Below are 17,186 nucleotides of genomic sequence, written 5' to 3' on the forward strand. Positions count from 1 at the left end.
CCCTAATAGCTTGTGTCATCTTCTTTCATGCATAGACATTACCTGAAATAGCAGCACTGCTATAGCTGTCAAGATCAAGCCTCACTTGTTCTGCTCTCTGATGGAGAAGTGATTGCTTCCAATGGGTTTTTCAGCACATGGGAATGTATTGAGGCTGGTTATGCTTACTGCATTTGTTCCTTGCTTCCCTCTAGTCCTTGGCATTCACAAAATGCCTGCTAATGCAGCAACTGACATCACCTTCCCCATGAAAGGCTGGAGGGGCATGGTGGACTGGGCCAAGAACTCGGAGGACAAGGTCACTGTCTCCAAGAGCATCCTGTCTTCGGGGCTGACAGGTAGGCAGCACAACCAGGGCACTCCAAAAGAAAATGTCTTTTTTCCTTCCATTTGCTTGATCTTCAAATTGTCCTTTTTTGTGGGCTGGATTTGCCCACAAAAGCTTAGTCACCAAAAGCACTGCTGAATGCAAATAAGGCTTTTAGATATGACCTGACCAAGAATCAAACCTAAATTCCTTGCAAAAGTTCAGGAGAAGGTTTAGGACCTGGATGTGGATGTGTATCTTCCAAATAAGCAGCATATTTAGGAAAGTGCAGGAGCTGACACAAAAAGTTAGGGCAACGCCACACTGAGGATTGTTTCTCCCAAGGCTTCTGAACCTGGGAAGAAATGGAAGCATCACTGTATTGCTGGGTCATTCTGTCATTGATGCATGTGAGTGCTGAGCTGAGTCTGTAATCCTCTGTGGGCCATGTTGGGTGCTGAATGGAGTCTCTGACACCTCCCTGAATATGTTGAGTTACAATTAGTGGCAGTGAACAGTGGTTGCCTCAGTGGATACCATATAAGAATGATAAACCTATGCAAGAAAGGAAGGTGCTATAGGGCCATGGTTCTGCCACCTATCACCATGGCCATGTAGGCAAACTGTGCTGTAGATGCACTCCAAGACTGGATGTAGCTCTGACAAGGCCATCTAAGGGTAAGCAGTGGGGGGTAAGTGCTCTAGGCTGAGCAACCAATGGGTCTGGGTCTTCTGCATGGACAAGGTTTGCTAGATTGTGGGTTTATGGCAGATTACTACCCTCAGAAATGAAATGCATGGGCATTTATCACTGAGGTCACTGACTCCACAGGAGAAGGAGGTAGAGTGTGGAGTGGAAGTGCTGGGTGCATCAGTCAAGCTGACCTGAAGGGCTATGGGATGCTCTAGTGGAGCCTTTACCTGGATGGGAGTCCGAGGAACCAGCACACAGTGCTCATCTTGTGGCAGAGAACTTTAGTGTTAGACAGGATTGAGCCCTGGCTTTTCAAAAGCAGGACCCTTAAGTTGGGCCTATTGCTGGGAAATGGTGGGTTCTCCTTCTAGATGCCTTGGTGCTTGCTGTTTGTGGTCCTAGTGGCTTGATAGAGCAAGGTGCTGGCTGCTGCACCAGAGTCTGTGAGTTGTTACTGTCAGAAGACCTGTGGTCTTTTCTTGTTGTACCAGGAGCTCTTGTCATGGGCTTGCCTATCAGGGATGGAAACAACGCAGCCATCATTTCTATGTGGGGAGCCTGAGGCCAAGAACAGCCAAGTAACACCCCCAAGAGTAAACAGTGGCAGAGCAAGGACCATGTCAAGCACCCCTTGTGTTTGATTGTGCCTTGAAGACAGTGTTAACTCCCTGGAAGAAGTTGGGGCATGTTGGGAGGGTTATTACAGCTTGTCTGAGGATGTTGTGGAGCCTTCACCTTTGAAGACCTTTAATCACTTGTTGGAAAATTGCTGGCACCAGGCATAGGCAGGGCTGATCCTAAGGGGCTGAGGGCTGGCCTCATCTGCTGCCCCATGGTGCTGTTATCCAGATTTCTCTTAGAAGCATCCTCACACAGAGCTGTTGTAGGGACCCCCAGCAGTAGTCACTGTGGAAATCAAAGGTAGCATCTACCCTGAAGACCCAACTTCCCATTGCTCTTCACTTCTCCATGGTATCCTGCACACTACCCATGGCTCTGTTGTCTCTGCTTTGTTCAGTATCCTACACTGGTAATATCACTTTGAGGGTTTACTCAGTGTTTAACAGCAGAGATGCATCTCTATTAGTTGTGATCCTCACCTTTCTCTGGCTGCAGGGAATAGGTGCAATTATCCACCTCTGTTACAACCAGGATCCTTTGCCTTCTTAGGGGGGTGCTGTGATAACCCGGAGTTTTTCATGCTCAGTTTCATGGGAACACACATTGCTTCTGTAAATGCCCTACTGCATCTTCTGAGGATAAAGAGGGAAACCCTTTGAAGGCAGCAGGATCTGTGTTTTCATAGGGAATCACGGGAAAGGCCAAAAAGTTGTCCCAGCTTTCCTAAGGAACTAAGGCTTATGAGATTGCTCCGCAAGCCTTTCTGTCAGTATCTCCTAGTTATGTTTTCTCCAGCTACGCCAAACCTGAGCCCAGTTTGACAAAGAGGAAGCTAGACATGCAGAGTTGTGTTTGCTCTGCACTGATGGAAAGGGAGCTGTACAAATTCGACCACAGTACAAGACACCAGAGAAGCCCCTCCTCAGGGCGATTCCCCTTCTTCAACCTTGGTTTTCACCCAGTCATCTGCTTTTTCTCCCCCTTCAAATTTAGCTTCAGGGCTGCCTCTGCTGCTTGTGCTTTATATGGGGAAGATCTTGGTGTTTTCAGCTGGACACCATGATGCACAGGGGGACAAGGAGGAGAAGGAGCTCAAATGATGTGCCCAGAGGTCACATAGATGATTCAGAGGCTCATCTGGGACCACGGACTCCCGAGGTGGTGCATGAGTTGTGGGGTCACACCAGGCACAGTGGGACATCTCCCCTTATCGGCTGCCCTTGTCAGCCCAAGTGCAGCTCTTCTCTCTGATGGCTTGATAGCTACGGACGGGTCCGAATGCCTTTGGGTGGCTGCAGGAGACCTTTCCGCCCTGCAGATTCATCTGCTGTGGTGCTGTCGGAGGAATTAGTGGGATTTCTTAATGGGGGAACATCAGGGCAATCATTCAGGATGAGTGAGTCTTGTGTGAGGGCAGATGCCCAGGGTGCTGGGTCACCCCAAAGGCGCTGAGCCCTTCCTTGGTGCCAATGGAGACCCGCTGTGGTGTCAACAGGCACTGCATCCTACCATCATCATGCTGGCATCGGCCATGCCACAAGGGAGACCCCTCTGTGCAAAGCCTGATCCCTCAGCTGGGTGTCCCATGGGGACCAGTGGCATCCCAATTGTCTCAATGCTGTTCTCTTCCCTTTCCTTTGGTGTCCTGCAGCGACGGATGACTCCTCTGTCTTCGTGGTGGGGACCGTGCTGTACCGCAACGTGGGCAACATCCTCTCCCTCCAGAGGTAAGATGGGCTGCTGGGGAGGGTGAGTAGCTGAGGATAAGCTTTCCTGATGATCCCTTTGGCTGCAGAGCCCTGGTATTCCAGGGAAAAAGCAGGGTATGACAAGACAGACTTTGACTTGCAGCACAAATACATTGACCCCATTGACTGATGCTGTTTGTTCAGGTGGGAACAGGCTCATGCATCACAGACATCACTCACTGGAACTTATCCTCCACCCACATGCAGCCCCATGCACTCCAGATGTGAGGGGAGGCACAGTGCTGTTGCCACTGCCACATCTTTCCCTGCATCCTTTTGCACTCCGGGAATGGATTCTCATGCTGCCCTCCTCATCCCAAGGGATTCTGGGGAGGCTTGACAGATGGGGAATGCTCAGCTGCCCTGATCCTCCCAAGCTGCTGGGGAGGTGCCAGCCATGCTGGGCCCTCTGAGAGCATCGCAGCAGAAGACAGGCTTGGGGAGAAGAGAGGAGAGGGGAGCAGCAGCATGCCTGGCTGCACATGTCTACCGTGTTCCAGGCCTGCAAACTGCCTCGGGCACAGAAGCTTTTGTGCTCAGCTCTCCCCTTTCTTGTCTTCTCTCCTCTCTCTTTCTTATTATCTCCTTCTCTTTTCCTTAAGGCTGGTACTGAGGCAGTAAATTAAGCATCCTAAGGCACCTTCTAAATCTGTTCTGCACTGATTAGCGTGAGCCCATTTACCATAAACACTAGGGCATCTCTCCTCGCAGATAATCATTTAAATACCTACAGATTTAGCACTGACAGTGGCAAAAGAGCTGCGAGTGAGTGCAGAGAGGAATTAGCAAGCCAGCCAACTGTATTCTGTAATATCTTCCATTACGGCGATGGGAATTAGATCAGAAGGGCAATAAACATCATTGGCTCACATGATCCAGTGGTATTTCAGCTTCCTCTGGCCAAGCAGCGAATGAGCTCTGATAACCAGCAGCCACAGCTTCCAAACACTATTCCCGCAGGAGACCTGATCTAAGACATTCCTTAATTAAAGGGCAGCCCCTTTTTAAAAGAAATTCAGAGTCCTGAATCACCTGTGGAGAGTAAAAGGGAAAGAAATACAGAAATAAAACAAGAAGCAGCAGCAGAATTGTACTTCTTTTTCCACTACCATGCAATGGACGCAGCATTAAAAATAACCATATAGCTGTACAGTACCTGCTTATAGGGTAAAAATACTTCCAGCCACAAAGGAGAGCAGCTGTTCCTGGATACACATGAGCAAGAAGGACCCAGTTCCTGGGGTTGACCATGTTGATTCAATTCAGAGTGATGTTAATTTAACTCAGCAAACAACACCAGCTGAGCCGTTCCTGATTGTCCCCATTTACCTCCCCCAAGCAACAAGTCCTTATCTGATCCACACATTACTCTGTCCTCTCGGATGCAGAGAGCCCTGTGGTTTTTGCAGCTGTGACAACTGGGATGGGATACGCACAATACCTGATTTGTCAAGCCGCGGGGGTGAGTGGTGCTCGGTCCCATATGGGCACTGATGCAGAGGACACAGGCGGCAGCTGGAGAATCAACAGCCTGGTACCTGACAGCCCCATGTACCAAACAGCATGTTTACAGCTGTTTATGAGCCCTCTGAGCTCATCTGAACTCCTGTCCAAGACGCATCTTGATGTGTTTTGCTTTGTTCCCAGAAGCTGGATGGCAGCGTGCTGTTAGGAAGGACAACTCATCTTCCTGAAAGATTCCCCGTGATGCTGAGTCTCTTGCCTCCCCCAGCAAGCTGCTCAGATGCTTTATTGCCTTCTCTTCTAGGAGATCATCTCTTATTTCAAGGCTGAATTTGTCTGAATTTCACTTCCAGGCACTGAGCCTTCGGGTGGGCGACTGAAAACTCCCGCACGTGCAGCAAACCATCAGACATGCCTCTCAGCATAAATCTTTTGTCTGGTTTTCTAGCACCTGGATCAATTTTGTGTCTCTCCTTTGAACTGTTTCCCCATCTCAAAGTGGAAATGAACCCAGCAGTACAGTGGCATCCTGAGAAGAAGGGGCGTATAGAGATGTTTGCTTCATCTCCTTGTTCCCATGCAGGATCACTTTGGTCCTTTCTGTCACAGCTCTTTGCCCTGAAGTCAGTCTCCCTGGGTTCATTCTGGGCCATGGCTGCCCAGAGCAGAGCCATGCTCTGCATGAAGACTTTGCATCCTCCAAGCTCAGACACACTTCCTGGTTCTTGGATGCACGGGGATATTTTCTGGTTGTGCTGTGACTACTTGGCCATTAAGAAACCTTCACAGTCTGCACTTGCAGCCCAGAAACCAGCTGTATCCTGGGCTGCATCGACCAGCAGGTCGAAGGAGGTGATCCTGCCCCTCTGCTCTTGTGAGACCCCACTTGCAGCACTGTGTGCAGTTCTGGAGTCCTCAACATAAGAAGGACATGGAACTGTTGGAGCCAGTCCAGAGGAGGCCACGAGGATGATCAGGGGCTGGAGCACCTCCTGTATGGAGCCAGGCTGAGAGCATTGAGGCTGTTGAGCCTGGAGAAGAGAAGCTGCGTGGAGACCTCAGAGCAGCTTCCAGTGTCTGAAGGGGGCTACAAGGATGCTGGAGAGAGACTCTTCATCAGGGACTGCAGTGACAGGACAAGGGGTGATGGGATCAGACCAAAACAGGGCAAGTTCAGGTTAGATCTATGGAAGAAGTTCTTTACTGTGAAGGTGCTGAGGCACTGGAATAGGTTGCCCAGAGAAGTGGTGAATGCTCTATCCCTGGCAGTGTTTAAGGCCAGGTTGGACAGAGCCTTCTGTCCAACCCATTTCCCTTCATTTAGGGACTGTAGTGACAGGACAAGGGGTAACGGGTTAAAACTCAAACAGGGGAAGTTTAGATTGGATATAAGGAAGAAATTCTTTACTGTGAGGGTGGTGAGGCACTGGAATGGGTTGCCCAGGGAGGCTGTGAATGCTCCATCCCTGGTGGTGTTCAAGGCCAAGTTGGACAAAGCCTTGGGTGATGTGGTTTAGTGTGAGGTGTCCCTGCCCATGGCAGGGGGTTGGAACTGGATGGTCTTAAGGTCCTTTCCAATCCAAACCATTCTATGATTCTGTGTGCTAATGACTCACCACGCTGAAAGATCAAATGCTGCTGCTGCTTTTGTTTATCCCATCAATTTTCACCTGGTCCACAGGCTTCAAAAGGATGTTTCTGTGTCATCTAAGCTGCTCGTGCAAATATACAACAGCACTGAACCACGAACTGACCCTTAGAGACAACAGATACTAATGAAGACATGTACTGATGTTTACTTTTCAGCAGCTCCCATTTTTAGCCTATCTGCAGCTGCCTACGTTTCAAAGCCTAGAGCTGATATTTACTCCCACTGACTTCCCCCCTTACTTTGTAGACTGATATTTGTGCTTTATTGCTTCTTTCTTTTCTTTTCTTTTTTTTTTTTTTTCTGTTGTTTTCTAAGGAAAATGTGTTTTGTTTTTTTTCTTCACCTTGCTAAAAATGTTATTGTTCCCTCTGGTGCTGGTGGAATAATGGCTTCTAAGAATCTACTGTTCCTGTTAAGCAAATGCAAATCTTTTCCACCTAATTCCTCTATAAAAGGAAGATAAGACCCTGAAAGTAAGCTGAAAATTTTGCCAATGCCTTTAGATTCGGTGGAGATTTGGATAGGGAAAGGTTTCCTTCGTTCATAGGCGCCAAAAGGGCTTGGAGCTGCCTGATGTTTGGTACCGCTCAACAACTGACTCCTTCATGGTTAACTTAGAAGGGCAGCATTTTCAATGCTTTTTGTGGGGACCTTCTGCTTATTTAAACACCCAAGTCTTTTCCTGCTGCAGAAACACCAGGAACACATATATTTAAATGTTCAGTGGCAAGAGAAGTGCCTATAAAGGCTTTGGCCTCAGTATGGAAGGCATCTCCTCCCTTATTGCTTCTCCTGACAGCCAGATCTCCCCGATTTATTGCAGTATTTGTCTGGGCACAGACATTTAGACATCAACCGGAAAGGTCTGGCCTCTTTCCACTTGCTTTTAATCCTCAGAGAGTGGAGATACACACCAGTGCCTCTAGTAGTGAAGTAGACAATGCTGCCCTATGAATATGCTGTTAGAGGTACCATGCCCTGCCTGGCATTTACTGCAGTGCAGCTTTTAAGAGAGAAAACAGAGGGGTCTTTTGAAAATACATGAGTTCTGATTCCTCATGTCAGGGACTGAAATTGGGTCCAGGACTATTTTGTCCCTGGGATAGATGAAACTTGTAAGTCCAGTGGCTTTGTGGTTCATAGAGTGATCTGATTACTGGAGTAATAGATGTAGGGTAGCTATGAGGGGAGCTCAAAGGGCAGAGGATGGGCTCAATCAGCAGCAAGTGTCTTTGATGGTATTTTAAAGTAATGGGGCCAACTCTTGCACTGTCTACACTACAATTTGCACCACCAGTGACAAATGCATTGGGATTCACTGCTCTGTAAAAGTCCTTCAGTCTCTTTTAAAGCATTTCTTTCCCCTCTTCCCCTTAGGAACGGCACTGTTCTGAACTCCAAAGTCATCTCCGTGACTGTGAAACCATTTCCCCGGTCTCTCCTCACCCCCTTGGAGATTGAATTCTCACACCTCTACAACGTAAGTGTTTCCTGGGAACCTGCACCATCCCATAGAGGTCTTTGCTTCTGCATAACAGGAATGTGTTGCTGCAAGGAAGGATGAGGTTTTGATGGGCTCCTGAGACCTTTTTGCCAATATAAGACCCTTCATCTCCTTTAACACAAGCTGATGAGGCACTTGGCTTTGCTCTGAGATTAGGCTGGTGGTGGTGTCCTCTTGTTGCTCACTGCCAAGGATGCATTGTATGGGTCAGCCTTGAAAACCTTCCTTACTCTGTGCTCTTTGCTCAGACATTGCCAATGTAGGAGGAGGGTGACAACACTGCTTGCACAGGGAACATGGGAGTGCTTGTTCCAAATTCACACCATTTCATTGTGGGCATAATCAAGGGAGAATACCTGTGTGCTAATTAAAACACGAGCTATGTCCCTTCCTTAGGAAATGAAAGGTTGTTTCTATTAGTATTTGCAATGTTCTTTGCAGTCTTCAGCTACAACTGGAGACTTGAATGTTATTGTTGTGATCAGTGCTTTGAAAGGCAGTAGAAGATCCCCTCTAGGTTGCCCTGCTCAACCCTAAACAGATATAGTCATAGATGCTGTATGCTATGGACATTTACATACCCCAAGGCCTGTTCTTGTTGTGGATTTCAGATGCCCTCCTGAGGCTCTGCAACATGAACATTAGATCTGTTGTGTCTTTGCTTTGGACTTTCCTTGAATGACTTTCCAGGGTGGTCTAAGACAGCCAAAACTGGAGTCAGTGGTAAACCTCTTCTAGGGGGCTTTAAAGACACCTGACCACTTCCTGAAGGGATATGGCTCTTCTGAGCACCATGTCCCTCAAAAGCACATACTGTATTTGATCCACTTTCCAGAAGGGAGCAGCAGAAGGATTCTGTGGGAGAGGAGAAAAAAAGGAAAAAAGTCAGTAAGTTAAATCAGGAAAGATACAGAGTCAAATCCTTCTACATGTTCTGTTGATGCAGAACAAACTGAGGCCTGTTTTATTCTTGCCTTTCAAGCCAAGGGTGAAAGAAACTATTCCAAGCAGTGAGATCTGTGATTACCCATTTGGTGTATCACAGACACACCATGCTTAGAGTAGTGGAAGCTGTTCTACGGGACCTCCATATTTGACTGTAATCTCCCCAAACATCAACAGCATGGCACTGATTTGTTTCATTTTCCCTTTCTTGTCTCCTGGCAGGGAACCACCAACCAGACCTGCATCCTGTGGGATGAAAATGATGGGTGAGTTCTGTGGGTTTCTCTTTACTCTTACTTTTGCTTTTTGGGTGAAAACACCACAATTTTTGCAGTGATGTGTCAGTTTCTCAGCCCTTGCTGTCTCTACTCGTGTTTTTATCTTGCGTCCACCTTCAGGGCTGGCAAAATCCTTTACCTTGGTAGGGAATGCATATTCCTTCACACCAATGCATCCCTTCTTACTGTGTATTTTAGTGCAAGTTGAGCTGGGTCTTAGATTTAGAGATGTTGTCAGAACAGTTAATGAAGGGTCCTGTATGCTGGGAGCATCCTATGCCTGCGCCAGCAAGACATCTCTCAGTGCCCTAACAGAGATGTTCATGTGTGTTTCTGCTCACAGGAAGGAGTATTTGCATTTGCCTTTGATGCTTTGGACCTCAGCCTACATTTTGCAAAAGGGGCCTCTTGTTTTGACTCTTCTAATTTTGGATTTCCCCACATGAGGAATACATGAAATGAGAGCCAGGACTGTGGAGACATCCATAGATTGCCCTAAACTGAGCTCGACAGAGCAAGGCTTGGCTCTTTCTTTAGTGCTCACCCCAAATTGTGCACCATAAGGAGAGTAATGCAAAATCAGAGCCCACTGTTGCAAATATGGCCTACAATGATGAAGTACATGTTGTGCTGATGAATATATGATATATCTATGTGATATAGTACAATGATTTCTGACAGGATTTCTGCAATGACTGGTGCTGTTCAGGAGTGATGTGATTATGGTCAGCAAGGGAAAAAGAAATCCCCAGTGCAGTCAGGATCATAAATCCCATGTGGGATGTAGCTGTCAGAGAGTGTGCACCTTAGGAAAGCACACTCTGAAAGCGTGGTCTTAAATCCTGAATGAGCTTGACAAGGATACGAAGTGTTTGATTTAATGGTGGTTTTACTTCATTGACTTTTGCATCTCAGTTGGAGGACCAACCTGGCTTTTTCTCTGCTTACAGTCAGTTTCTCTCCTTGGGATCTCATGCATTTGGCACATACCTCTGCATTCATTATTATTATTTATTATTATTATCTGTAGCATCTGAAAAATGAATCTATTCTTTTATGCTCCATTAAGTAGCATATAAACAAAGAGGCGGGCAACATATTTACAGTCAGCTTACTGTTCTTGTTGGTCTGTCATTAATTTCCCATGTACGAGTGGATCCAAAGCAAAGCTGAAGACCCCAGAGGGAATTCTACTTGTGAAATCACATCTATCTTGTAGCAGAATCAGTCCCTTTGCCTGTTGTAGTGAATATTGCTCCAGCACGAGAAGATGGTTGGGATGCAGGAGGATGTGATGGCTTCATAGGGCAGCATGTAGGTACACCCTTAAATAGGGTTCTATTGCATTACCTATATGCCAGAGAGCACACTGAGCCTGTAGATGAGCCCAGCACAGATGTTTGTGTATAGATAGGCAGACTCAGGAGGTGGCATGGATAGGACCTGGCCTTCTCTGCTAAATCTGTTGTCTCTTCATTGTTGGAATGTGATTAAAGCACTTGTATACAAGTGCATTTTTGGCAAGTCAAGGCAGAAGTTGGAACCAACACCTCTTCTGCTCTGCACACCATCTCATTGCTTTTGGCTTTCTACATGCTAGAGAGAGGGTTATGTCCAGAAGGATGGAGGGGTTTCCCTGCCATGCACAGAGCTGGATGTAATTAGCTGCGGTCTGAGAAGTAAAAGAGCAAAACCCAGTTTGCACATGGTTGGATCTGAAGGGAGAGTGATGGCATTCAGGCTGAGTACATATCTGTCAGAGCTGGCACCGAGAAGTGCCTGGTATGAGAAGATGAAGGGTTGCCCAGTGCTGACCGTGGCTTGGGAGGCTTGAATGCCATTGCTGATCTGGAGGCAAAACAGTGCCCAGTTCAGTGTAGCCACATCTGCCTTGCCCTGGGAGGTCTGGCTTCTCCATATATTTACTTCCAAGGTTTGGCAGCTTGTTCAGCTTCCTGTTGTCTCTGTGGGAGTGCAGGCTGTTAGGAATGTGTTGTCCTTAATCCCTGCATCATCATGGCATGGAAGGATGGGCTCATCACTAAGAGTTGAGAAGGCAATTTCTTGGCACTGATGCTGTGGTTCACTTCTCAAGGATGGTTTCCAAACCTCAGCAAATTGGTTGTGCACATGTTGCTGTTAAGACTTTGCTTTCTGTGTGTGTTGATGGGTGTGTGTGTGCTTGCCAGGGCCTAAAGGGATGCTGGGGAGGGACTCTTCGTCAGGGACTGTAGTGACAGGACAAGGGGTAACGGGTTAAAACTTAAACAGGGGAAGTTTAGATTGGATCTAAGGAGGAAATTCTTTCCTGTTAGGGTGGCGAGACACTGGAATGGGTTGCCCAGGGAGGTTGTGAGCGCTCCATCCCTGGCAGTGTTCAAGGCCAGGTTGGATAAAGCCCTGGGTGATATGGTTTAGTGTAAGATGTGCCTACCCATGGCAGGGGGGTTGGAACTGGATGATCTTGAGGTCCTTTCTAACCCTAACTATTCTATGGTTCTATTATTCTACTCTTAAGTGCAATCAACCAACATTTGCAATCTCAAGCAGTTGAACCATCCAGAATGCTGATGTCAGCAGATTTTTCTAAGGGTTGTTAAAGCTAGAACTGATCCACTCTGGAAATGGGAGCTGCCAAGATGTTTGTGCAATATCTCAAAGCTTATTTGCTACTAATATCACCTCCTGGGAAAGCCTAATAAAAGGCAAACTATGCAAACCCTCTTCTCCAGGCTTGAACAGTCACCTTGAGCTTGAGTAACACTGGAGCTCTCAAGGGTTTTGCAGCATGGTTTAAACAGAATCATAGAACAATCAAATGGTTTGGGTTGGAAAGGACCTCAATATCATCCAGTTCCATCCCCCTGCCATGGGCAGGGACACCTCACACTAGACCATGGCACTCAAGGCTCTGTTCAACCTGGCCTTGAACACTGCCAGGGATGGAGCATTCACCACTTCTTCGGGCACCCTGTGCCAGTGCCTCAGCACCCTCACAGTAAAGAACTTCTTCCTTATCTCCAACCTGAACTTTCCCTTTATACACCCTGGACCTGTTGCCTCGTATGTGGTAGAGGTCATGACTGGTGATTCTGAGCCATGGAACCCTGAGGTTCAGCCACACTTCTGTGTCTCCCTTTTTTTTGCTTCAATCATCTCCTTCCTGTCACCCCTCTCATTGAGTTGGAGGTTTTCCCACTGATCAGTCTCATAAGATGATTTTGCAAATGGGTGAATCTCAGGAAAAACCCATTTCCCAGCTTTGGCCGACTTAATGACTCTTACAGCCCCGTTTTCCTACCCGTTATTCACCCTGCTGCATTGCCTGTACAGCCCAAGCCAACCTGCCATGGTGTTGTTTGTTAGGAAGACAATACTGTCTCTTACAGCTTGCTCTTTCTCAGGCTTTCCATGCTCCTGCTCCAAGGCTGGCTGGCCAGGGAGTCCTTCCCTATGCTCACAGCCATCATGTGAAGCTGCAGATCCAAACTCCTCCTGATTGCAGTGAACAAGCCTCTGGATTTAACCCCTTGCAGCTGATGTGACCAAACAGGTTCAAAGGCAGGAAACCCAAAGCAATCCCAACATGAGAGCTTCAGCCTGTTCCTGCAGCCACCTGAGCTTTCAATCCCATCCAAAACGTGCCCCAGCCCTTTAAAAGCCACTTAAATTCCATGGGCTTTGAAAGGTTGAACTGTAAAATTGCAATTAGAGCAGACAATTACCATGTGCCCATGTGCTTCCTCCAAGAAAGTGCTGCTGAACAGAGCACTTAAAAAGGAGGAAGAACCCCTGAGTGTTCATTCATTTGCATTTAGATAGATATTTAAGCTTGTAATATTAACAATGGAGTTTTGATTTATTAATCCCAGCCCCTCTCAGTGACTTAGATTCGTGGGTGGCTCCTCTCCATCTCTTTTCTCTTCCTCTTGCCCCCAACTCCTCATGTCATGATAGAAGAGGGGAGAAGATCAGGGACTAATTTCTGTTGTGTTGGGTGCTGCAAGTGTGATTAATGAGCATAGCGCTGGCTGGGTAAATTGAAAGTTGAAATGGGAGAATGATTTGGGATTCTCTGGCTCTCCTCCAAGGGTATTCATTCGGTGTATTCATTAGCTGCTTAGCTCTGCTGAAGTTAAAAGCCAGGCAGGACCTGGCCTCCTACTCCCTCTTTCTAATGCTGGTACAGGAAGGAAGAAGTAGATAGATTCAGTCATAGAATCATAAAATGGGTTGGGTTGGAAGGGATCTTAAAGCTCGTCCAGTTCCAACCCCTGGGACAGGCAGGGACGCCTTCCACACACACTCCAAGCCCCTGTGTCCAACCTGGCCTTGAGCACTGCCAGGGATGGGGCAGCCACAGCTTCTCTGGGCACCCTGTGCCAGCGCCTCAGCACCCTCACAGGGAAGAGCTTCTGCCTAAGAGCTCATCTCAGTCTCCCCTCCATCAGTTTAAACCCATCCTCCCTTGTTCTATCCCCATATGCCCTTGTAAAAGGTCCCTCTCCATTTTATGTGCTTATGTTCTTGTGCATCACCAGATTTGTGTTGCTCATCTGCCTTGCTCTGGTCCACTACAGGAATGCAACATGGCAATGGGAACAGAGGGACATCTGCCAAAGTTTGTTGTTAGTGGTGGCATCATTTCGTGGCTGCAGTGGAAGATACAGAGGCTAGTTAGTGTTACAGAGTGGAACACTACCCCATAGAGCTGATGAATCTGTGTGCTCAGACCTTCAAAGCTGGGGTTTGGTGTTCTTTAGTGGGATCAAATCAAATGCTGAGGACTGTAGTGAGATGGAAAGGAAAAGTCAGAAGCCATCGAGTGCCTGAGAGATAACATGAGCTACACGATAGATAAACCCACAGCCACAGGTGAATGTCAGTTGTCCTCTCCAACCTTCCCTGCTTTGCTGACACCAGGGACTGAGCCAGCCAGTTGTGTCTGGTGTTTTAGTTCATGGTGACCATCACCGCAGGTATGAAATCCAATCCTATACATGCAGAGGGTGGCATCCAGCAAGTCCCTGCCATGGGATATCTCATCCCACAGGGAATGCTTGCTCTGAAAGGATTTGCCTGGCTCCAGCCACCACTTATTCTCTGCTTCTCCATCTCCAAGAGAAGCATGGTTATAGCTGGGCATTATAATAACAGATCTTAAAGAGGCCTACCAAAATATTTGTATAAAAGCTTTTTGCTCTTGGAAGAGAAAGTGTATTGGGAGTCTGTGGATTTGATTCAAGGACATCTCACTTTCCCTTGGGGAAGTAATTTGTCCCAGTAATTAAAGCCTTTAACCCCTCTAACACAGGAAATGAGGACTTCACTGTTTAGGAAGGTGACACATGCACAGCAAGGTTAGGCATGGAGAACAAGATGAACAGTGCCTGAGCTAGTGGAGCAAAGCTAAATCACATCCTCCTGGCTGTGGGCTGGACCTGATGCCCAGCCAAGGTCAGGCAAGGGTTTATAACTTCATGGAGCAGTGCTTTATGGTGCTGCCAAAGTAGACCATCAGTCTGTCCCTGTACAGGGTCCTAAAACAGAGCTCCTAGATGCTGAGGTCAGCCCTGCTTGTCTGACAGCAATCACTTGAGCTGTAGGGTGTGTACTGGTTCTTCAAGGGGATGGTTGGTAGAGCTGCATGGACCAAGGGCCGCAGAACTGAAGGGGCTCATAAAGAATCGCTATCAACAGGGAGATCTCTGCAGCTTGTTTTGTCTGGAACAACTCAGAGGAGCCCCCAAAACATCCTAGAAAGAGGTATTGTCAATACAGTTGTCCATGCTTTTTGGGGTGTTTATGGTCCAGCCATCCCATGAGCTTTGCAGTGCAGCTGCTTTGCCTCCAATTCCTGTTTCCAGGGTGGAATGTCCAGTGTCTAATCTCCAGAGATCCAAACTGTCCAAATTCCTGATTCCATGTTCATGCTCCATTACAAGAAAGTCATGTACTAGAGCATGGTGTAAGGCAGCATGAAGAATGGGACACGATGTAGGCTCCATGGGCTTCACCCTACTTGTGGGAAGCACCTAATACACTGGGTAAAGAGAAAGGAAGTTTCCTGTGCTTTCTTGGGGCTGCAATCCCAGTCTTGGTGGTTGCTCACTGCTTTCCTTTGGAAGGAGTGTACAGTAGGTCCAAAAAAGTGTCACAGAGAAGGGCTTGTATCATCTATAGCATCCCATGGGCACTTTTTGCTCATCACAAGTTGATCCATCTCCCAGTGCCTGTCTTCTAAAGAAAACCTTTCTGAAGTCAAGAAACTGCTTCCCTCCTCTGCTGTCCATCACCTACTGCATTAATGTCCCTGCTAGAACTGTAGATCAAGCACACAAGTAACACAGCTTGTCTCTGCTGACATAGATAGATGAGTCCCCCAGACAGAGACAGGAAGGGAAGCCTGCTACAGCCTCATAGGTCCATGAGAAATCAGTGCACTATTCTCCCCTTTGGACCCACGTATGACATACTATATGTTTTCTATTTTCTACTGCAACAATCCAGATGGCTTTGGGGGATCAGTGTTGTCAGTGATATGCCCTTCATATGATTACATGCAGGGTGTCCATGCTGGGGTTGGCCAGTACCCCCGTTCCAGCTCCATTGCTTTTAACCAACATCTTCAGTTTTAGCTCCAGCTCCAAATCTGCCTTCCCCACATACATATATATATATATATATATATATATATATGCACACACATATTTCCCATATATCTATATATACACCTAGCTGCGATGGTATTGAGGGGATATCTATGAAGGAAGGCAACACTGTGCTTGCAAAGCCTGTCTACACGGGGGTATGCAGGGAAGTTGATCTGAATATTCCCATTAGTTCCCCTGTGTTAAACCCAGTTACAAGTACCCCCTAATTCAGCCTGTCTGGCTGCACTTGCAATGTGTAACCATTGCAGATGAATTATGGTCCCAGGAGCCCCATTTCAGCCTTGGGTGAGAGCAGACAAAACAAGGCTAATGCAGTGAAACCCAGTCATACCTCCGTAGCTTTAGGATTTAGCTTGCCTGCTTGACCTGGGCTGTAGGGATGCTGGAATCATCAGGCAGAACTATTCCAGAGCACTATTGTCCCAGGCATCTGCTTTACCCTGTGGCCATCTTTTCCTGGGAATACCTTGCCGTTTGGACTTAAGGTATTGCAGGAAAGAGGTGGTCCAGTTCCTTGTTAGCACAAAGGAGCTGGCACAAGGTACCAACAGACTACAGGGCTATGCCCATCCCCATTTAGGAGAGGAGTCACACTCTGGCCTTTACTGAGCTGCTGCCCAGCAGTCAGCACTGCCTGTGGGATTGGCAAAGCAGGAGCTGGCTTCTTCTCCAGGCCCTTTCACAGCACAGGATGCAGGAGAAGCTGAGCAACATGATACAGGGCTTCTGCTGCCTGCCAACAGAGCATGGTTTAATGGCTTTCGACAGAAGGGAAAGTGGAAGAGGAGAGAGGATTCAGAGGCTTTGAATCAAATGCTCCAGCTTTTCACTTGCTTCCCTGGTAAAATATGGGTGAAATAAATTAATTCCCTTTATGGGACTGGCAGAAGCCAGACCTGGAGGATGGAAAGGGGTATTTGGCTCAGTGGTGTGATTCCCAACCTCAATTCAGTGCTGAGTGTGCACTGTGAACCAGAGAACTGTGGGGTTCAGGGTGGTTTGTGTGTCCATGCATGTGTATGCTATGTATTCATATAAAGGCAGAAGTGCAAGGATACAAAAGGGTGAATGTGTGGAAAAAAGTGCTGATGACTGTATGTGAATACAAACACACACAAGTGTGTTTCTGTGCACAATCAGGGGTGGTGTTGGTGTGTGTCACACATGAGGTATGAAAGCATCTGCAGGTGCAAGCATTTGTATGTAGGTGTTTGTGTGTGGATAACACAAATGTGCATGTGTACAGATGTACATCAGTACCAGAATAAAGCTGTTAACCCAAACCGTCCTTTACCTGTGT

At 47.3% G+C, this 17,186-nt stretch overlaps 1 protein-coding gene across 1 annotated transcript in view; it reads left to right on the top strand.

The window, feature by feature from the left end:
- Nucleotides 1–17,186, top strand: part of ADGRB1 (adhesion G protein-coupled receptor B1) — a 210,591-nt gene that overhangs the window by 81,080 nt on the left and 112,325 nt on the right. The window contains exons 15-18 of the mRNA XM_065669051.1: nucleotides 195–338; nucleotides 3,274–3,349; nucleotides 7,863–7,965; nucleotides 9,157–9,200. Of these exons, the coding sequence (XP_065525123.1) occupies nucleotides 195–338; nucleotides 3,274–3,349; nucleotides 7,863–7,965; nucleotides 9,157–9,200 (367 nt within the window). The remainder of the gene's footprint in view (nucleotides 1–194; nucleotides 339–3,273; nucleotides 3,350–7,862; nucleotides 7,966–9,156; nucleotides 9,201–17,186) is intronic.

Source organism: Lathamus discolor, chromosome 2 (assembly GCF_037157495.1).
Source record: "Lathamus discolor isolate bLatDis1 chromosome 2, bLatDis1.hap1, whole genome shotgun sequence".
NCBI classification, from domain to species: Eukaryota; Metazoa; Chordata; class Aves; order Psittaciformes; family Psittacidae; genus Lathamus; species Lathamus discolor.